The sequence below is a fragment of the Lotus japonicus genome, chromosome 5, assembly GCF_012489685.1.
Source record: "Lotus japonicus ecotype B-129 chromosome 5, LjGifu_v1.2".
In the NCBI taxonomy this organism is placed as follows: Eukaryota; Viridiplantae; Streptophyta; class Magnoliopsida; order Fabales; family Fabaceae; genus Lotus; species Lotus japonicus.
Genome location: NC_080045.1, coordinates 42789402 through 42812078, shown reverse-complemented (window position 1 = coordinate 42812078; position 22677 = coordinate 42789402). Strand labels below are relative to the sequence as shown.

Genomic DNA, 22677 nt, shown 5'->3' with positions numbered 1-22677 from the left:
GTATCATTTTTTGTTGGCATGTAAACACATGTTACTAATTGAACTAAGTGTCTGTTTGTTTTGGTGTTGATTTAAACGCAAATGTGATTTTACGTATCTCAATATGTCAATGATGAACTTAGAATTTGCCATTGTTGAGTTTAATGTGAATCCACACTGAGTTCAATGAAAATTTGAATACACGATTGCAGGCACAAGGAGATATGATGTTAATCCACTCACTGGATTTTCAACTAAGAAAAAGGCAGTTTATTTTTCCTGTCAAAACGCAAACTTGTTTTTTCCAATAAAAAGGTGTTGAAACTGAATTGGGATAGGCCTGTGATGGCATGGGCATGTACCTTCTTTATTGTGCAAAGGTTTGTATTGGCCAAAGAGAACTTATAACCCCAATCTAATGGCTCCTCCCAGCTTCTTCTGTTGCAGTCTTCTCCCTCATATGTGGGGGCTTCTCCTCCTCTTAGAGGTTTTCTATCCACTTTAGATGAGTTATTTTTTTCCCAAGTCATTTTTTTATCTGTTAGGTATTATTTTTCTTTGTTGCCAATTCCAGATCTCCCTTTCTTCCGCCTTCTTTTCTTCCCCTTCTCTCCGACTACCACATTCCCCAACTGCCACTTGTTTCGGGTGAGGTGTAGCTGAGTTAGGGAGAATGTATGATCACTTGTATTATCGGGCTGAGTTAGGGTTTTGATCCTCTCTTGGTCTCCTAGGGTTCCCTTCATGAGCAAGTATGTTATGAAAACATTAATTCTTCCGTTTTGTCACATTATAAGAAAAAGTTAACAGAAAAACACATTCCCCCCTTTAGAAATGTGAAAGAATGAATTTGATGGGTTGAAGGCAAAGTAAGTTAGGGCATGTTTGGTTTCAATTCTAGACGCACTAGACGTGAATTCATATTTTGTAAAAGCAATTATTTATTATTTCAATTTGACGTGGATCCACCTGTATTCTTCAAACACACACTTACTTGATTTGGTCACATCATCAGGACTCACCTTATCATGTTTGGTTTCAATTCTAACCTGACAACGAATCAAATGTGTAACTCTTAAACCAACAATAACCTATGCCCCATATTGAATGACAACATATCAAATGTGTAACTCTTAAACCAACAATAACCTATGCCCCAAATTTACTTTCTGATTTGGTATCAATTCTAACCCGACAACAGATCAAATGTATAACGTCGGCCACTCCCACCACCCGTTCTGCTGGCCTTGGTTTCTCTCTCTCTCTCTCTCTCTCTCTCTCTCTCTCTCTCTCTCTCTCTCTCTCTCTCTCTCTCTCTCTCTCGGTGCAACTCTCCTCCACTCTCCTCCGTGCCGGTCACTTGCGACCCTTCGATAGAGCTTGTACGGCGTTCTCCTCCTCCCGTGTCATTATGAGTGCTTCGAATGATGATGTTAGTGTAGACAAGGGGCTGCATGTGGCCACTACTTCTAATCCGGCAGCACCAGCACCAGAAGATCCCAAGTTAGTGTTTTTGTCTTAATTTGTTTAATTTGTTTGAATTGTGTTTGTGAATATTTTTGGATGTATAGAAAAAGAGGTGGTATTCAGTACAGCAGAACTGGCAAAAGAAATGCAAGAAACAACTGTTTATTCTATAACAAATACAAATCAATTAGTTATCAATTTAAAACAAATGCAGATTGAGTCCTAAACCCTAAACACCCACTGTTTTCAAGTCATTGCGGACCTGAACTGTTGCTTTACTGATTTCTGATATATGATATGATATGTAGGAAGGGTAATTGTTACGTGCTCTACGAAGTATTTCAGATGTCAAGATATTAACTTAAGTAAAGGACCTGGTGGTCTGGACTGGTGTGTGTGTTGTTGTGTGTGTGTGTGTGTGTGTTGTTGCCTGTGTTTCTCTCATATATGATTTCAAGTCATTGTGGACCTTGAACTGGACTAGTGTGTGTGTGTGTGTTGTTGTTGTCTGTATTTTGTTTTCTGGTTTCTCTCAACATATGATTGATTTCTGATATATGATATATGTAGGAAGGGTAATTGCTCATGCTCTTTGAAGTATCTGAAATGTACCGATATTAATTTAAGCGAAGAAAGATTGAAAATATTTCCTGTGTCACAATTCTCTGCATTATTGAATGGAATGATGAAGACCGAATATTTAGGAGAAAACTCTACAAACCTTACCTTGACTATATGCCAAAATTACATTAATAACAAGTTCATGTTAAATGCCACAACTTCAATATCTTTTTGTGCCCATGAGGTGGCTAAGGTGCTAGGCATTCACCCTAGTGGAGTTGGTATGAAGTTAAAGAAGTCTAACTTTTTCACCTTTGTTGATCATCTCAACTTCTCAAGCAAAACTACTCAGATCCAAGAGCCAACAAGGAGAAAGAAAAGAGAGGAGATCAGAAAAAAAAAAAAAAAAGATGAAAAAGCAGGGAAGATAAAAAAGGATTTAAGCCTCGCGACTTTGAAAAATATATTACAGCGTATGCCCGTGACTAGTTCTGCTGAAAAGACATGGTATATTCAGCTAGTGCTCTTTTACATTCTCGATACTTTTTTGCTACCATCAAGTAATAAGGCTCATCCCCGGAGTTACATGTTTGACCAAGTATAGGACCTGCAAAAATTTGAACAAACTAATTTGGCTCAACCTATATTGGACCAAATTCATGAGGAAGCAACAAAGGTCCATAGTGGCATATCTTGTAATTTTGTTGCTTGCACTCTCGTTTTGGAGGCTATAGTGGCATATCAAAATTACAAGATATGCCACTATGGACCTTTGTTGCTTCCTCATGAATTTGGTCCAATAGGTTGAGCCAGTTTGTTCAAATTTTTGCAGGTCCTCTACTTGGTCAAACATGTAACTCCGGGGATGAGCCTTATCACTTGATAGTAGCAAAAAAGTATCCAGAATGTAAAAGAGCACTAGCTAAATATACAATGTCTTTTCAACAGCACTAGTCACGGGCATACGCTGCAATATATTTTTCAAAGTTGCGAGGCTTATATCCCTTTTTATCCTCCCTGCTTTTTCATCTATTTTTTTTTTCTGATCTCCTATCTTTTCTTTCTCCTTGTTGGCTCTTGTATCTGAGTAGTTTTGCTTGAGATAATCAACAAAGGTGGCAAAGCTAGACTTCTTTAACTCCATACCAACTCCACTAGGGTGAATGCCTAGCACCTTAGCCACCTCATGAGCACAAAAAGATATTGAAGTTGTGGAATTTAACATGAACTCGTTATCAATGTACTTTTGGCATATAGTCAAGGTAAGGTTTGTAGAGTTTTCTCTTAAATATTCGGTCTTCACCATTCCATTCAATAATGCAGAGAATTGTGAAACATGAAATATTTTCAATCTTTCTTCGCTTAAATTAATATCGGTACATTTCAGATACTTCAAAGAGCATGGACAATTACCCTTCCTACATATCGTATATCAGAAATCAATCATATGTTGAGAGAAACCAGAAAACAAAATACAGACAACAACACACACATGCACACTAGTCCAGTCCAAGGTCCACAATGACTTGAAATCATATATGAGAGAAACACAGGCAACAACACACACACACACAACAACAACAACACACACACCAGTCCAGACCACCAGGTCCTTTACTTAAGTTAATATCTTGACATTTTAAATACTTCATAGAGCACGAAACAATTACTCTTCCTACATATCATATCATAAATCAGAAATCAATAAAGCAACAGTTCAGGTCTGCAATGACTTGAAAACAATGGGTGTTTAGGGTTTAGGACTCCATCTGCATTTGTTTTAAATTGATAACTAATTGATTTTTATTTGTTATAGAATAAACAATTGTTTTTTGCATTTCGTTTGCCAGTTCTGCCGTACTGAATACCACCTCTTTTTCTATACATCAAAAAATATTCACAAACACAATTCAAACAAATTAAATAAATTAAGACAAAAACACTAACTTGGGATCTTCTGGTGCTGGTGCAGCCGGATTAGAAGTAGTGGCCACATGCAGCCCCTTGTCTACACTATCATCATCATTCGAAGCACTCATAATGATGCGGGAGGAGGAGAACGCCGCACAAGCTCTGTCGAAGTGATCGGCGCGGAGGAGAGTGGAGGAGAGTTGCAGAGAGAGAGAGAGAGAGAGAGAGAGAGAGAGAGACCAAGGCCAGCATAACGGGTGGTGGGAGTGGCCTGCGCTTGTCTTTATTGTGCATCATTTAATAAACAACAAACACAACAAGGAATTATCGGAAATGCAACTATAATTGTGACACACCCTTAATTGTTGATAACTACCTTGGATGACTTGGTACTTTCATGACATGAGAGGCTAGGCTGGCAAGTCTTGCTGATAAAGGCTGATCAAAGACCTCAGTGTCATTCCTGACTTTTCCTTCACATCATAAACTCCAACATAATCCACAAGTCCTTTATTGCTGTTGTTAATTAGGGGCCAACGGTTGGGACGTATCCAATGTTATTATTACAAGCAATAACACTGTCAAAAAGATAAATTAACCTGGATTTCCAAGCAATGTTTTGTCTGAAAGATCTTTTCATTTGCTTTAATTATTCCTTCCATATTATTGTTGTTTTGTTTCCTGAGTACAATTCTTTGTATATATTACTGCAGTACATATTATGGACCTGAGTAATGTTTAATACACACCTCTCTTTTGAGGTGGAGAGGTGGAATGGTGAGAGAGATAGGAAGAAAAGAAAAAGTAAGAGAGAGAAAATATGATATGTGATGAGTAATGATATATACACACCTCATCTTTTAAACACTTCATTTTCACCTATTTTTGTTTCTACCTCTCTCCTCTTATCATCTATCACATCTCATATTTTCTCTCTCTTACTTTTTCTTTTCTTCCTATCTCTCTCCTCCTCCACCTCCTTCCACCTCAAAATGAGGTGTGAAGAAAACATTTTCCGATATGTGATAGATGATAAGATGAGAGAGATAGAAATAAAAAGAGGTGGAAATGAAGTGTTTAAAAAATGAGGTGTGTATATATCATTACTCTATGGACCTTTGCTAAATGAACTATTCAACTCTTAGACCATATGCAATGGCGAGTTGAGAGAAAGATATTGAGAGTTGTTGAGAGTTTGTAGTGGTTGTTGATGGTTTGTTGAGAATGAGGTGGAGGAGTGAGATGTTGAGAGTGTTCAACAAAGTTGAGAGGGGTGTTTGGTGCCACGTGGCGGCTTCTGAATGGTGGAGAGGAGACAGAAGGCCGGAGAGAGAATCTGAGTGGGGATTTTTGTTTTTAAAAATTTTTAACTGAATTATCTTGTTGAAAAAAAAATTTGAAAATTTTTTTTAACCAAAATTCATAACTTATTTTCCTCTATAAATAGAGACTTTGTTCGTTTGATTTGAACACAGAAAAAAAAAACCAATTTTTTCACCATCTTATTATCTTTCCTCTATAAATTATTATGTGCTTAGTTTGTTGGCTTCCATTTTTAAGTTAAGGAAATAAAATAAATTATTGTCTATATTTAAAAAAAATTAAATTGTTAAGTATTTATTGTTTTAATTTAATTTAAAACAATAATTGTAATTTTATGTAAATAATAAAACAAAAATATAAAATTAAATAAAAATATGAAATAAAAAAGTGGTGGGGTAGGGTGTTGAATGAAAACCATTGGAGTGGGTAATTGTTGAGAGAGTGTTGGATTGGAGAGAGAAAATGATGTGGAGTGTTGGGAAGAAAAAAAAGTAGTGTTAAGAGTGTGTAATTTAAATAAACCATTGTAAATGGTCTTAAAATTAACTTCTTCTGAACTGAACTGCCTAGAACCACCCATTTTGAGGGCTATTTAAGAACATGTATAATAGATTCTTGGTTGTGATGGGTCCCAGGCCCAGCTCTTTGTAATTGTAGCAGGAGTCAGTGTTCTCTTAAGACCTGAATGATTCCCATAGTCCATTTGCCAACTTTTCATTTGTGGCCAATCCTACTCAAAAGTCATTCATGATCAATGCTGTCTCATGGGATATGAGGCCTGTCAATCTGTCATGTAACTTGTGTTTCACTCTCTTGTATGAGTCCAATATTACCCTAGGAACAAGGAATATGTTTCAAGCAGAATGCAATTTTATATATATTGGATATGTAAATACTTGTCTTGCAGACTGTCCCATTCTAATCACCATTAGGACTTTTTCCCCATTACTTTCTTCTTCCTTGCTTTGAAGTCCTCCGGTTTCTTAGTTACCCATTTATCATAGTACTATCTATGGTTTGGTTTGGGAGAGGGGATAATAGGGATTTTCAAGGGAGGGGATGGAAGAAAAGGAGGGAAGAGATTTTAATTGTTACAATGTTAGGTTGAACAAAGGAGAAATAACACTCTTTTTATTTTGAGAGATTTTAAAGTATATTGATTTTTGGGTTAAATATATTTTCTAACCTGCAAAAAATAGTGAATTATTGGTTTTAGTCTTAAAAAAATCTTTAAAATATATCTCCAAATATTAGAAATACAAGTGTTTGAAGAATCCTAACAATGACTAATACTAGTTTAAAAAAAAAGGACTAATACTAAAATTTGAGGATTGAAAATACAGTTGCAAGGACTGAAAATTACTAAGAAAAGAATCTTTCAAAATCAAAATGACCTTTTTCTTTAGACATGGGTCCTCCCACTCGAGGGACCAAAATATGGATATTTCCATAAATTGAGAATGTATTCCAGAGAAAAAAATTTAAGGACTAAAGACAATTATTCGCTATTTTATAAGGACAAAAATATATTTAATCCTTAATTTTATTTGGGAACTAAAATCAAGTTAAAAGAGGTTTTAACTTTTAACTCATCCATTCATCTCTCACACTCAATTTGAAGAAAACAAAATAAGTTTTTAAGAAAAATCTCCTCCCCTTCTCTTTTTTAAGTACCATGTTGATGAGAAGTTGAGAAGGAAGTCGATCAAAATTCAAAACAAGAGGGGGAACACGTCATTCAGAATATTTATCACATAAGAGTTTTGGCTGTTTACTGTTTGGTTGGGACCAATTGAGAGAGATCACCAGCAGAGTGACTTTGCTTCTTGCCAGAATTCTTGGCCTTTTCCCCCTCTGTTTCAAACAGAGCCATCAAGCAAGATTCCAAGTCATTATATAGCTTGGCCCGTGAGTAATCTAGTTGTCCTTGGCGGGGTCACCAAATCATATCCTTAGTTTGGTTTATGAAAGATGTTTCATTATGACATAAAATTAATTATTGGACATGATGGTCAAACAACCTGCAATATGTAATTACAACTTGCTAACTCTTTGAGAAATAATCTCGTCTCTCTTACTCCATTTTTCTTGCAATGGTGGAAATGAGACATTTTCTTGTGAAGTTAAATTTTAGAAAAACTTATGTTCACACTCCACTCCAATCTTGTAAGATTAATTATTGGATAACACTTCCACATTTCTAGCTGTGTAGGTCACCCAAGAATTTGACCATAAAGCACAACAACAAGCGTCAAAGGATTTAGACTAGAATTAGAGTTTTACGTTGAACACTAAACCTGTTTAATCCCAGACAAATTAATAAAAGTTTAACCAATGGTGTAGACTCAATGTCTGCATGACTTAGACGCTCAAATAAGTGTTAATGTTAATCGTATATGGGGATGAGAAATGAGAGGAGGGAAATTTGTCTAATGTGAGACTTAAAAGAGTTGATCAAATATCGACATTGATGTGAGATTTCAGGATTTCTTTGCAACTTTAAGATAGTTTTTAACTATCCAAACATTGGAATTAATTCTTGATCCTTTTCTTAAGAATTGTAGAAATAACATTATATTTCAAATGTCATTTAAAAAAAAAAAACATTATATTTCAAATGTCACATGTTTAATATCAAAATGGCTTCTACAACTCTCTCTACACATGAGTTCCTTTCTACCATTCCTTCAATATGTGTGTTAAAGCAACATTTTTTTTTGACTTTTAAGGAAAAAAAAAACTTAGCAGCAAGGACGGATTCATAAAATAAAAGCCGTGGGGGCGATACACACACATATACATTAACATGTAATGTTAAAATCTAAAAATATAGGGGCAATTAGTACACTTTATACATATATAAATGTTCATTTATCTAAAATATTTGTGGAAGATTAGTGATTTTATATATCATGTTCAACTAGTACAAAACTATTGTAGGGGCACTCAGCTCCATTATCATATGAATAGATCCGTCACTGCTTAGTAGAATTCTAATTCTATATATATATATATCCACTATTATTTCTTTTTTCTCTTTTTTTTTGTTTGTTGTGGTTTAATTTCTGATTTTTTTAATTGACCCAAGATTTGAATGTAAATTGAAATGAATTTTTTTTAGAGCAAAAGTCTTATTGACAATGATTGACAGCCTATAATACTTTCAATAATAAAATTGAATTGAGCCTAAAATTAAAATTCAGATAAAATTTTGTGCGGACGATTATTGATATTTTTTATTTAGGATAAAAATATTATTTTTTTTTTGCAAAAAATGACACTATTTCTTTTTACATTCCACCCAACCAAACGTCATGAGAAACTATTATCGTCCTTTTTCTTTTATTTTCATTTTAAAAAATCTATTTTTTCCTCTACTTTCTTTTTTCCTTGTCTTCCCCTCCCCCCCAACCCAAACCCATTTTTTCCTCTGATTTTCTTTTCTACAATAAAACATGACATAAAAGTATATCCACCTCTTAAAAAGAAAGCAAAGAAAAAAAAAATATAGCATGTAGCAATATCAAAAAAAAATATCTTAGAGCAATTTTTAGCTTCAGTAATAATTCATTCTCACTCTACATTCTTTTCCAGATCATTTTCACTCATTTTGTTCATACATCTCTCTTCATTTTCTATTACATAATTACATAATTCATTATAACAATTTTTTTTTTTTCATATCTCAAAGTGCAGGTGGAAATAGGAAATAGTATGTGAACCAAATATTATTCTTCAAGCTTGGGTCCTTGCTATCCCATGTGCATAAAGCAACTCTCATTGCACTGACCATTCCTTTTATGTTCCCTACAGTATTTGAATCATTCATCCTTTTGGGTATTACTTCAGTTACTCACAGAATTGTCAGATAAAGCAAATCTAACTCTCTCCCTTTTTGTGTCCCCTCTCCCCTTCTCTCTCACTCCCTTGTCTCTACCAATCCTAGTTTGAAGAAACAGAATTAGCAAAATCCATGTCAAAAATTCTACCACTAGTTCATACTTCATAGTGTCCCTTTTCTTTTTCTTCTTCTCTCTTTGTTGGTTCAGCTAAACCATAGATAAACCAGAAACTGTTTGAGATAATTCCCCACTGGTGGTTTTTACCATGAGGGAGTTTCCATCTTGTTTTGGAGAAAATGGTGTTCAGGTAGCTGATTCATCCTCATCAAGTAGTACCACAAGAGGAGCTCAGAATGCAGTTACTTGTGTCTACCACAGCAAATTAAGAGGCCGTTCTTGCTTGATTACAGTCTCATGGACCAAAACTCTGATGGGTCAAGGCATGAGTGTGGGAATTGATGACCTTTCCCATATTTGCCTCTGCAAGGTTGAAATAAAGCCATGGTTGTTCTTAAAGAGAAAAGGGTCAAAGAGTTTAGAGGTCCAATCTGGTAAAATTGATATCTTTTGGGACTTGAGTTCTGCTAAATTTGGTTCTGGACCAGAGCCATTAGAGGGGTTTTACTTAGCTGCTGTGTTCAATCAGGAAATGGTTCTGCTCCTTGGGGATCTGAAAAATGAGGCATGCAAGAAGGTTCACAGTGATTGTGTTTTTGCTCACTCTGGTGCCAGTTTTATTGCAAAGAGAGAGCACATTTTTGGGAAGAAATTTTATGGTGCAAAGGCTCAATTTTTTGATAAGGGGAAAGTACATGATGTCACAATTGAGTGTGACACTGTTGGGGTTAATGATCCATGTCTTGTGATACGAATTGATAGCAAGACAGTGATGCAGGTGAAGAGGCTGAAATGGAAATTCAGAGGGAATCACACTGTTTTGGTGGATGGGGTTCCTGTTGAAGTGTTTTGGGATGTGCATAATTGGCTTTTTGGAAATGCTTTGGGCAATGCTGTATTTTTGTTCCAAACTTGTGTTCCAACTGAGAAGATGTGTGAAGAAAGCCAATCAGTTTCGGATCCAGCTTCACTAACACAGGGTTCTTCTCAGCAGTTTAGGGATTCCCAGTTGCAAGGTTTTGGATTCTCTTTGGTTCTGTATGCTTGGAAGAACGAGTAGTCAACAATGGAGGTGTTGAATCTTATCTTTGAGTGTTTAATTGATATTGACAACTAGCTATAATTTCAACAGTGAACGTGGTTGTGCAACCTTATACAACCTTTTCCTTGTGCATAATAAATTTTTCCCTATACTTCCCTTTTTTCTTCCTTCTCATCCTGTCTGCACATATACTCTCTATTTGCTTTCTGCTATGATTCCTAAAAATTGTTACTATATAATAGGGTATAAGAAAAGAGAATGGAATGAAGAAATGTGCTGCCATAAATTTAGCAGCTCTTAGTTTTTAATTGCATGTTTTGTTTTTATTTTCACAGATCCAAGGATCAGTGCCCAAATCTCAAATCTCAATGCTAAGTTAAGAGCATTTCTTAAAAGTAAAGTGATTTATATTTTGATATAAATCTCAATGCTAACCCAGTAGACCCCCCCCCCCCCACCCCATCTTTTTAAATTTTCTGTTAATTTTAGGTTCTGCACTTCTGATTCTGCAATATGTTGCAACTTTGCTATGAGGCTCAAGTGAATCATCTTAAGAAAGAGGCTGGGACTTGGGTTAAGCTCCAAAGCCAAGCCAGTTCAAAATGCTTGGAAAAGTGGAATAACACATCCCAAAGCGAAAGAGAGTTTTTCTTTAGCATAATTAAAACCAGATAAACTTAAAAGCAGAAGTGACGAAGTAGATTGTTACTGCACTTAAAAGCTACTCTAAGTGGCTTACGCACCAGAAAACCAAACAAGTTTGTTAATGACCCAAATCCCATTGACACCAAGGAACCAAACACACCAAACCCTCGGTAGTCTGTGCTCAAAGCCAGTTTATATTGATGGGGAATGCCTAGACACCTTCAACTTGACAATGAAAATACATGTTAGATGAACTCACACTGTTTACACCTCAAGATGCATCAACACCTTCGTTCGACCAAAGAGTATCTCTACCATTGTTAATAGCTCTTTCATTATGTTCAGCAACCCTCTCTCTCTCTCTCTCTCTCTCAAAATGCACGACAATGAACAAGAAATGTTGTAAGCTTCATCACAAAATCTTGTCAAATTGAAGGAAGATGGATGCAGATATAGTGTCAAATTGACGAAATGTCATCTATCATTTTATGGTCACTTATTCCATTTTAGTATTCTATAAAAAAACAAAAAATAATGATAACTGTCTGTTGGTGAAAGAGGGAGCACTGAGTATTCGGTTTTACATTGGGGTGGGGGAGGGTAGACCTTTATCTTTCTATGTAAGTTCTTGCCTTTGGATTTTCATGTCTAATATATTGAAATCAGACATGAAAAATCATGAAAAATCAAAGGAAATATGTAGATGAAGGCAATATCAGATGGGAAGACATAAGAGGGCAGCATCATCCCCTTACAGTTTTTCCATTATTCAAGGTCAAGGATCCTGCACCCAAACCCTCACAGTTCTATCACCATCAAGGCCAGCTGAAGCAATTTTATTCTCTGTTGGGTGACAGGTAACGGATATTACAGTGTCTGTATGGCCTTCAAGTTTCTGAATCATATTTTTCTGCTGAAGATCCCACAAATAAACACATCGATCTTCTGAACCGCTAACAATGTATCTCCCATTTGTAACAGAATATGTAGAAGTTATGCAGTATACTCTGTTCACATGTCCCGAATATATTTTTAAAAACTTCCCAGTTGAGTAGTTCCATAGCTTCTGCAACCAGAAATATCATTGTCAGGTGAAATGTCAAAGGAAACCAGCGCTCAGCTTAGCAAATAACAGCTAGAAAGGAAAAAAAAAACCTATAGAAAAAGAAAATTAAAATGATCTACAGTGTCATATAAATATTCTAACAATAGCTTATTACATAGGTTCAAATCAACTTCAGCTCCTATTTTTTTTCAAAAAGCTCCCTTATCTATTTCCTTTATAAGCACCAACAACTTATATTCAAAAGCTCCCACAGTTTGCTGTTCTACATATTTCTAAGGCCTCTCTACCTCTGTCTGACTTAACATCTCCCATAAGCATCCAAATGGGGCCTTAAGGTATCAGCTTAATGATACACAGCAAGAATGGAAGTAATCATTTCATTAATCCAAACATGCCAGAAGGACTAACTAGCAATTAATTCACAATCTCAAATCATTACCTAAATAGAAACATAAATTTCATTTAGAGCAAACCAGCAGGATTATAAATCAGAGTCATTTTAACCTGATTTGTGTCAACAAGTACAATACCTATAAGGGTATGCGTCTGCTATCATGGTAGTCAAAATCGCGATTTAAATCGCTAAATCTTACGATTTTGCAATCTCTGGGCGATTTAGTGCTAAATCACCCTCAAATCGCTAAATCAAACCAAAATCAGGATTAAGGGAGATTTTACGATTTATGCATATCCAAAATTTAACGGGTTTTTGACCGATAAATGGGTTATCTCTTTCTATGATCTTAACCTCAAGTATATGCGCCTGTCATGGTAGTAAAAACCCGATTTAAATCCCTAAATCTTCTGATTTTGCAATCTGCAACCCCTGGGCGATTTAAATTGCTAGCTAAATCGCCCAAAAATCGTTAAATCAGACCAAAATCAATATTAAGGGAGGTTTTGCGATTTAGGCATATACGACATTTAACGGGTTTTGACTGATAAATAGGTTATCTCTTTCGATGATCTTAACATTGAGTATATGCACCTATTGTGGTTGTCAAAATCTCGATTTAAATCGCTAAATCTTACGATTTTGCGATCTGCAACCCCTGGGCGATTTAAATCGCTTGCTAAGTCGCCCCAAAATCGCTAAATCGGACAAAAAATTGAATTGAAGGAGATTTTGCGATTTAGGCATATCTGACATTTAACGTGTTTTGATCGATAAATGGGTTATTTCTTTCTATGATCTTAACCTTAAGTATATTCGCCTATCATGGTAGTCAAAATCCCGATATAAATCACTAAATCTTACGATTTTGCATTGCAACCCTTGGGCGATTCGCTTGCTAAATCACCCCAAAATCGCTAAATCAGACAAAATCAGTATTAAGGGAGATTTTGCGATTTAGGCATATCCGACATTCAGTGGGTTTTGACCGATAAATGGGTTATCTCTTTGGCTCTTTCTATGATCCTAACCTTAAGTATATGCGCCTCTCATGATAGTCAAAATCGCGATTTAAATCACTAAATCGTACAATTTTGCGATTTGCAACCCCTGGACGATTTAAATCAATTGCTAAATCGCCCCAAATCGCTAAATTGGACCCAAATCAGGATCAAGGAGATTGTGGAATTTAGGCACATCCGAATCTAGCGAACCAGTTGGGAAAAGCCCTAATTTTTACGGGTTTGAGACACAATGCTTCTCATATGACATTACAACTTACAAGTCACTCACGTCTCACCTCCTCAAAAACTAGAGGCAACTTCGACCAAGGGCTCGCGGAGGCAGCAACGATGGCCACCTGCAGCTCTTCTTCCTCCCCTGTTCTGCGTTTGAAGCTCCCCTATCCTCTGTTTTAATGTAGCAAATTTCCTAAGTTGAATGTTTAAATTTTATGATTTGATGAGAACTTATGTTTAAGTTTAATGATTTCTAAGTTTTATGGTGTTAGGATTTAGTATTTTATGACTTATATATGACATTCCTATGAATTATGAGTTATGTCTTGTGAGACTTTATCACTCATGTATGAACTTTCCTAAGAAATTTGGTTATTTAAGCTATTTTATATGCGGGTTTTAGCCAGCTACAATTTACAACCCCCTCCCCGATTTCGGTCGTAACTTTTCCTGCTATTAGACAGACTAGCAACACTTAAGAAGATTAATGGACTTAACTAATCTTAAATTTCAAACCCCTGAAACAGAAAAAAGCAAAGGCATATGTATCCATTGTATAGAAAACAGAAAAAACTAAATTCAAGAAAAGAGAAATTAAAGAAAAGAGAAGCCAAACTCACAAGAGTGTCATTGAGCGTAGCAATGAGGAGGAATCTTCCATTGGGGGAGAATTTAGCAAAGGAGACAGGAGGGTTCTTCTCATCAACAAGAGTCTTCAACAGAGTACCCGAGGTAGCATCCCAGATCTTGCAATGCCCGTCATGGCTACCGGAAACAATGAGAGTACCGTCGCGATTGAAGTGGACGGAGGTGACAGGCATGGTGTGGGCGATGATGGTGTGGATGCACCTCCCCGTCTTCACCTCCCAAACCCTAACAGTCTCATCGAACGAGCCAGAGACGATGTAATTGGACTGAGGGTTGAAGTTGACGCAGAAAACTGCGTGCGTGTGGCCGCGGAGGGTCTTGACGCAGTCGCCGCCGGTGGCGTCCCAGATGCGGAGGGTGCGGTCATCGGAGGCGGAGCAGATGTAGTGAGAGTCGGAGGACCAGGCGAGGTCGGAGATGCCTTCGGAGTGGCCGGTGAGGCGGTGGAGGAGGGAGAGGGTGGCGGAGGACCAGATGATTAGGGTTTTGTCGAGAGAGGCGGAGGCGAGAAGGGTTCCGTCGTTGGAGAATTTGACGCAGGCGACGGCGGCGTCGTGGGCGGTTAGGGTTTTCAGGTGACGGTACGGCTTGTATGGTGGTTCGTCGCTGCTGTTCGCCATCGCCGCCGCTCTCACTCTTTGCCTGAGTTTGGTTTATTTTGTATGTACTGCAATATATACACTTTGGGTTAGTTATTATTCTAGTTATGTTAGAAATTATTGGCTTAATCCAATTAAACATTACAAAGAAATTTGACCAAAAAAAAAAACATTACAAAGAAATACAATGGAACATGTTTCTTGAGTCTTGACTATAATGGAGAGAAATGAATAAAAGAGAGATAAGCAGTGAAAATTTTAACATATGATGTGATATGATCAAAAAAATGGAAAGAAAAAAAAGTGGTGTTTGAAGGGTGTATATGATATTAGTGGTTCATCGATCATAACCCAAATAGAATACATGTTTTATTAGTGTCCTTTAGGTACATTTTTAGCTCTCAGCATTGAAGGAAGTAATATTGGGAATCCGCGTCCTGCAGGGCCGGGGGTTGAGTGCAGATGCGCTTGAGAAATCAAGTATTGATTTTTATTGGTATCATGACATCTCTAATCATCTTCATATTAAGCTCTTAGCTATTTTTCATGGGTTGGTTGTGACCCGAGATATGAGTCAGTGGCGGAATCAGGATTTTTGTGAAGTTTAGGCAAAATTTAGGACCACAAATTCGCATATAACACAATATATAAATAGTCATAAACCGAAATAACTCAATTTTCATTCCATCCATACATTACACGTCTAAGAAGACAATATAAGATAAGAAAATATGGATTTATAATTCACATAAATTAAGTGTTATGAATATATTCAAAATTGAGAGCTTGAAAGAAGAGAAACGAAACATACCAATAGTGTACTAAATAAAATCACAAGGCAAATGTCATTTCCGAGACTTCTTTGCGGTAAGTGTTCGAATAATAAACATCAGCAAGTGACTTGAATATCTCACGTTCAGTGTAAGATATCATCAAGTCATTGAATCACTCATTGTTGATCTTGTTGCGCAATTTAAACTTGATAATCTTCATTGTTGAACAAGTACTTTCAACAGATGTTGTCGACACCGACAATATTAAAGCCAACTCAACAAGTTTGTAGACCAATGGAAATACTAAATATTTCTCAGTTTGAACCATATAGCCAAACTTAAAACATCATCACAAGTAGAAAAGAAAACATGTCTTTTCACTTAAAGTATAAAAGTGTCAAGTTACTCCCTTACTGTTCCACGATCATCATCTTTTAGTGGTTTTTGTACCCACTTTAATTGGATTTGCCTCCCTCTTAGTGAGGTCTATTTTTTTTTTTTTTAAGTACAGTCAACACTACCACTTTTACTCACTCCACCTCCGTCTTCCACTCCCTCATGTTTATGTTCCATTCACGGATTTCACCTCATTCTGTGTTCTCACTACACGAGCTTGACTTCATTGGGTGTTATTAAGGCTACAATTTTAGCGATTTAGGTCACTCTAAAAGTTGCACAAATTACTACTTCGACAGAGTCAGTGAGTTATAAAGGTGGAGTGTTTTTTAAAATAGGAGAGACGATTGTTACATGCAATGATGGAATGAGCGCAAGAACTTGACGAATCATTGCATGGTATATTGCTATAAGTGAGTAAAATTGGTCATTCAATGCAAGCAGTGACGGATCCAGAAATTTTATGCAGTGAGGGCAGTATATACATATAAATTTGTAGTAAAAAAAATTAACATATGCTATTAGAAGTGAGGACATATTTTACCAAAATAGACACACGTGAAAACAATTTTTAACAAAGGGGCCACCAAAAATCACATATTTTTACTACTGAAGTGAGAGCATTTAACAATGTGAGATACAAGTGAGGGCATTTAGCAATGTGAAACATAAGTGAGGGCAATTTTTATCAAAGAAATTATAAAAAACCGCATACTTTTACTACTCAATTTTTTTTCTAATGCATTTTTTTATATTCAAGTGAGGGCACTTGCCCTCATACTTGTCTACATAGATCCGTCACTGAATGCAAGGGTGCAAATAATATAATATTTACCGGTTAGAATTGAAGTCAAAAGTTCATTCATGGCTTAAGAAAGGATATCAAATTTCACGAAGTCAATAGCTTGTTCATGATGGCTTTGGGTGGGATTGAGTGAGCATGTTTTGTTCTTAGTTTGTTTATCTTATTGCATTGCAGTATCCTTTTTTGGGATTTTCATTCCCACTTGATGTAAGTGCCTCTGGGCAACTTTGGGCATCAACACCTTTGACCACACAAAAAAGTTCACATGTCTTCTAAGCCTAGCTACATGTCATTAACTTTGATGCCCCTACGTATTAGCTTGCGGCTTGGTTACTCAGTAGCAAAATGAACTGCAATGGTATTATTATATGTAGTTACAGGACAATTCAAAATCAAATTGCAGAACAGTTTTCCGCCCCAACGTGCACAGAAAGCACGTTGGTTATTATTGCAGTGTTAACTTGACAATATGAAGTGCAAAAAAATACATAAAATGTAAAAATCATTTGCATATTTGACTCAATAAATCCATTGATTTCTGGATTGGCACAGATTTCTCTTGGGAAATGAGGGGATGGAGAATGAGAGCAGCCCGGATTGGAGGGGAGAGAGAGGGTCGGAGCACTAATCCCAAAGTGGCAGATACTTGACATTTCTGCAAATAAGGAAAAAAATGCCTAACAAGAAAACTGTTACCAACCTCCAATCTTCCTCCAGATTGAATATTCCAGCAGTGAACTTCAATGAAGATAAGGTAAGAGAAAAATCAATCTTCACAGTCTAATATCTGCCCTATCCTTCTTCCTCTGCAGTTCCCCTGGTTTCTAAATAAATCATAAAGCACAAACATAAGGAAATGCAAGAGGTGAACAAACAAGGAAAAATGGCTGTTACAATTGACTCCAGAGTATCAAGTTGTATCATCTATTCTTTAGGTGGCACAAAATGTTCTCTCCAGTTTATGTTATAATATGGCACTCACCAAAACATCTTAATATCTGTTATAAGCATTTAAAAGTAATTTATAGTGGCACAAAGTCAACCTACGAACCAAAGCTAATCAATGTAATAGAAATCAACCTCTACAGCAATCACATTCCACACACACACACACACACACACAGAGAGAGAGAGAGTATACCTAGTTCAATAAATTTGTCCTTTTTAATGAATGCCGTACAATGAGAGCATCCCCTACAGGGACAAGAAGTCTATCTCGTCTGAACTTTCCTCGTAAATTACATAGTTGGCCTCTTGACCATCCTCATTACCACTACCATGGTCACTATTGTAGCTGCTTTCAGATGTACTTAAAAAAACCAATCCATCTGAACTATGAAAGCTCAATTGTGATGGAAGACTTATCTCACTGTTCATATCAGTGTCAAACGAGTCCATGTAACTGCAACCAAATCCAGAACATAAAATGGCAAATTTTAGAAGGGAAACAAAAACATAACTCCATCTGCAAATATGAATGACACTGCACCAAATTAGTCTATTGGAAAAGTATCTAACCTTCCTTCTTGAGGATATTCAGCTACCAGACACATATCAGGCCTTGCTTCTAAAACCTGCTTTACAGGCATGATACTGCACCCCATAGAGAAACCCCATTCAAAACATCAGTCATTCAGAAATTTGAGACTAAATTATCTAATCTAGAAATGATTCACTACCTAGAGTTGTAGCACCTATGGTACCAATCACCCTCAGATGCTAAGCCTTCCCGATTGGAAATATCCTGATAAAGGAAACAATAAGAACTAGAAGCAAAATTAAAAGAAAGTCGAGCAGGAACATTTATAGGCTTAAATATGTTGATGGTTTCAGAAAATATAACGTTTTTTTACATTAGTCCCTATTTGAATATTATTCATTTTTCAATCCCAATATCTAACAAAAATGTTCATTTCTAGTCCTCAACAAGGAACAAAAACACACGCTGAATTACAAACACAGAATTTTTTATAAATATAGGGAATAAATCAAATAAAACTCCGATAGGTATGATTTATAAAAGTCATAAAATTTAGAAATCAAAAACACATTTAAGCTGTTTTACTATGTAACATATTTTGATGCACCCACAAGATGTAGGAGCGATTTGAAATCGCCTGCAAGAATTGCTGTCAGCAACCTGGCAACTTCCACCTGCAGATGAAAGTATAAACATTTCAGAAGCAATATATTAGAAAAACAAAATGAAATACAAATACATTAGAAGTAAAACCTCTTTCAAATGCATGCAATCCCTTAAAATTAAAGCCTCAAGAGAATTCCCACCATTGTAGCTTCCAAGGTTTCTGAAAATGAAGGTTTTAATATTGTGAGATAATTGGACTGAAAAAAACAGATACAAAGAAATCATTCTAACAGGTAGATAATGTGAAGAGTTCTTGTAAAATGTTTTTAAAAATAACAAACCTTAAGAAGCTTCCGGTGATTGAATAGGATGTAGAAAAATCAACATATTTCAGTTTACGAAATCCCTGCATGAACAAATTGAAATTAATAACCCTCTATTTCTTTTATGCAAAAGTGAGAACTAGGATAATGAAAACCAAGAAAATAACACTTTGCTCACTTACTCAAAACAGTCATTTCAATGCACAGGGATATGTATCATTGGAGAACTATTACTTAGATAAACTAAATTCACTTACCAGCTACCACAAGAAATAACTAATTCAGCATCAGTTGAATTAGTGGATCATCTAATTAGAAATTAGGACAAAACATATAGGTCGTTCATTGTTGGAACGAGATTGATAAAGCATACATAAATAGTTAACCTAAAATTTTGGAAGAACCCCCAGCAATTGGCAAAACTACAATTACTGTTAACCAAGGAAAATAGTCAATGGTGAAAATAAGACCCCGCTTGGGTAAGAAAAGCCCATGCTCAAAATAGAACAGTTGTTAACCCTATTTATAAAGCCCTTTAGACTGACTGTCACACTTAATGAAGACTTGTAAGCTGCAATTTGCAAAGTTCACCAGCTTCCTTTAACCTGAACTAATGCAGCCATCTCGGACTCGAGGCTTTCTAACATTCTCAACTCTTCCCCCCTTTCCCATATGCCTTAAACAAATTACTAAGAACAATGCTGAAATTAAACACTATATATATAGGGAAACAACTTCTTAATGAATAATTTTAACGTAAGAAAATTAGCCCAGAGTTAACAAGAGTCATTGCAATAGTTGAGAATTTCCTGAGAACATACCTTAACCAGTACACGAACTTTATAATCATGTAGCTTAAAACCTCTAAGGGACAGAGAAGTTAGATGAGGACAATTATCCACTAGCTCAACACAGGTTTGCGTTTTCAAACTGTCGTCTCTACCTGATAATTAAAAGCAGATAAGCAGGGAAATAAAGAGAGTTTATATATATGACAAAACATAGTGAGAAAATAACTTACCTGTTTTGGAAGACTCAAAAAACAAACGCTCAATCAAGTGGCAGTGCGCGCTTACTGACATCAACGTTAGCCTCAATTCAACATGACTAGCATTTAAAACAAAGAAAAAATCACGTCCAATGAAAAAATAATCCTTTGGAAACAAACTTCTCATAAGAAATAAATTAGTGGAATGAATTTCAAAATGAAACTGCTACTGTGACGAATTAAGAACTTAACCGGATAACTAAGTATCACAAATGCAACTAGAATCAGCAAAAATCACATTTTTATTAAAAGTATGTACCATCAGTATACTCGTCATAACTCAAGGAAAGGTCAAGATTTGTAGTTTTATAAGGAAATGAAGCGAGAGAAATAAGGAAATGAAGCGAGAGAAATAAAGCAGACGGAAACTAACTTACAGCCCGACAATTTCCAAGTCAAGAAGAGAAGGGCATGCTGATAATGCCCCACTAAGTGATACATTATCCATCCTTTCAATATTGTACAATTTCAGCCTTCTCAAAAGAGCCCTGTAAATGAAAATAAAATAGCTCATTTAAAACAAGTAACCCAAAGTACTGAATTCTAGGGTGAATGAACAACATACCCTGGAGCAGCTGCACCAACATCCCTACTTAAGGGGCTTAAACAGGATCTTGTAAGAATAGAAGATTCTCTCCCCTGTCGAGATCTCTTATCAGTCCATGAGAAGTTGGATACGTCTACAATGGCATTTCTGATGGGACAAACCAATGGTTGACAACACCCAGGTGAAGGAGTAGCACCAGGGATCACACCAAGCTTAAGAGACCTGATCCACAAATTAATAAAATGAACATAAGAAGATAATGAGGAAAAATACATAAGAATGTAATGCACACGCAAGTTGGTATAGGTTAAAATGGATGAAGTTTTTCACTTTCTTCTCTACCCGTAGCTGATAGAGCTAACAAACAAATTAAAATACAAAAGTTTCTCTCAGGGACCGAAAAAATGTGGAGCAATGCATAAAACGCAGATATCAAAACAAATAATCAATATGCCATCAAACATACCCCACTGGCCCCCCATTTTTTGCATTTACTGGCCAAAGATGAAGTTCTGCAATAGACAAATGATCCCCACCAGACCAGATTACCAGTTCATAAATTATACCACTATATAACCAGTTACCAGTTAATAGAAGTTTACCTCAGTGCCTTTCCAGCTCGCTGAATCATTGTTGAAACCACTGAATTGTTAACCTTGGGAACAAGTGTGGTCAAATCAAGATTCTCATAGCACAAAGGATCCTTAGCACATTTATTAAACAATGTACAAGTAGCAGACGCATAGCACAGGCTCTGAGTATCAAGAGCTGAGAACACCTGCACATCACAACAACAATGAATCAACACCCGAAAGAAGCTCACATCCTAGCAGAGGCACAAATCTAAGTACCTAGGTAGTGTGTTCAGAGAATAGATAATAGTATCAAATTTGGTATCCCCAAATATGAAAAAGGTTTACAAATTCAGCCAAGCCATCAATAACACAGGTCAAGTAAAATAGTAAGGTTGAATTCAAACCACCAATGCAAAACGAAAGTTCATACAATCAAAAAGGGGCAAATTGAAAAATGCCCACCAAGCAAAAAACTGAAAATTCTGATGTAAAAAAGCAAACTACCATGAAAGAAGCAATGAATACCTTGATAGTGAGGTCAGGAGGGAGAGGCCAAGCGATTGAATTATGCTTGGAAGCACGTTTCCTTGAGGACTGTTTAGCAGCATCAAGCAGCATGGATCCAATTTTGAGAGCGCGATCGATGAGTTCCGTCTGATCAGAATCAGAAGGGAGCGATTCGAGAAGGCTCTCAAGGGGGAGATCGAGGGAGAGAGAAGGGGAATCAGAGAGAGCGAGAAATGCATCGAGGACATGCTCTTCCACCTGGTTGAGTGTCTCCGGCGGTGGTCTAGGGTTTTGCGACGGACACGGTCGCTTCGCCGTTGACGACGGAGCTGCGAGGAGGAAAGTGTTCGTCGATGTCGCCATAGCGGTGGTGGGAAGTGGTGGCTATGGTGATTCTTCCATTTCACTCTTCACTCACTCTCGCTTGGTTTTCTCTCTCTGTTTTTCATTCACACAAAAAAAGTGAAGAGAACCTCTGCATCTTTCAGATTGGGCCTCGTGTACGGACGAGGGTTTTTGTGTGACATCTGTACGTCTTGTACGATGACACGTGGGGAATTACTAGCTGACATTTGTAATCTTACTGCTGAATCTAGTGAAGTTCTTCGTGTTTAGGGACGAGTTCAGGATTAAAACGTTGGTTTAGTCTATATTTAAGGCGGATAAAAAATATATATAGCTTGTCATAGTAGTTTGAGAGCATGAGAATCCAAGCATGTTATATGGTGAAATATTACAATAAAAATATATCTTACTAGAAATTAAACCTGTGTTGTTTTTAATAT

At 36.5% G+C, this 22677-nt stretch overlaps 3 protein-coding genes across 3 annotated transcripts; 1 reads left to right on the top strand and 2 right to left on the bottom strand.

Annotated features, from left to right (window-relative positions):
• The first annotated feature begins 8978 nt into the window (after positions 1-8978).
• LOC130717761 (uncharacterized) lies at positions 8979-10403 on the top strand. Its single transcript, XM_057568122.1, has one exon. It carries the CDS (start codon positions 9349-9351, stop codon positions 10258-10260), a length of 912 nt encoding a protein of 303 aa, XP_057424105.1. The 5' UTR covers positions 8979-9348; the 3' UTR covers positions 10261-10403.
• A 937-nt stretch (positions 10404-11340) lies between these two features.
• On the bottom strand, positions 11341-14907 carry LOC130717760 (COMPASS-like H3K4 histone methylase component WDR5B). Its single transcript, XM_057568121.1, has 2 exons — positions 14206-14907; positions 11341-11953 (listed from the first exon to the last, which is right to left on the bottom strand). The coding sequence occupies exons 1-2, from the start codon at positions 14851-14853 to the stop codon at positions 11663-11665; spliced, it is 939 nt and encodes a 312-aa protein (XP_057424104.1). The 5' UTR covers positions 14854-14907; the 3' UTR covers positions 11341-11662.
• A 2231-nt stretch (positions 14908-17138) lies between these two features.
• LOC130718108 (F-box protein At4g02733-like) lies at positions 17139-22380 on the bottom strand. Its single transcript, XM_057568574.1, has 13 exons — positions 21911-22380; positions 21413-21588; positions 20829-21032; positions 20641-20751; positions 20237-20322; positions 20037-20158; positions 19234-19298; positions 19040-19112; positions 18898-18960; positions 18486-18550; positions 18325-18399; positions 17948-18208; positions 17139-17630 (listed from the first exon to the last, which is right to left on the bottom strand). The coding sequence occupies exons 1-12, from the start codon at positions 22253-22255 to the stop codon at positions 18001-18003; spliced, it is 1593 nt and encodes a 530-aa protein (XP_057424557.1). The 5' UTR covers positions 22256-22380; the 3' UTR covers positions 17139-17630; positions 17948-18000.
• Positions 22381-22677: the final 297 nt, after the last annotated feature.

What these genes read in the sequence shown, in the direction of transcription:
- LOC130718108 (XM_057568574.1), bottom strand. Translation starts at nt 22,255, where the DNA reads ATGGCGACATCGACGAACACTTTCCTCCTCGCAGCTCCGTCGTCAACG. An exon ending in ATCACCGGAAGCTTCTTAAG is followed by an intron (nt 19,113 to 19,233) that starts GTTTGTTATTTT and finishes CTTCATTTTCAG; the next exon opens with AAACCTTGGAAGCTACAATG. An exon ending in GAATATCCTCAAGAAGGAAG is followed by an intron (nt 18,209 to 18,324) that starts GTTAGATACTTT and finishes ATTTGGTTGCAG; the next exon opens with TTACATGGACTCGTTTGACA.
- LOC130717760 (XM_057568121.1), bottom strand. Translation starts at nt 14,853, where the DNA reads ATGGCGAACAGCAGCGACGAACCACCATACAAGCCGTACCGTCACCTG. An exon ending in CTACGCTCAATGACACTCTT is followed by an intron (nt 11,954 to 14,205) that starts GTGAGTTTGGCT and finishes TTCTGGTTGCAG; the next exon opens with AAGCTATGGAACTACTCAAC.
- LOC130717761 (XM_057568122.1), top strand. Translation starts at nt 9,349, where the DNA reads ATGAGGGAGTTTCCATCTTGTTTTGGAGAAAATGGTGTTCAGGTAGCT.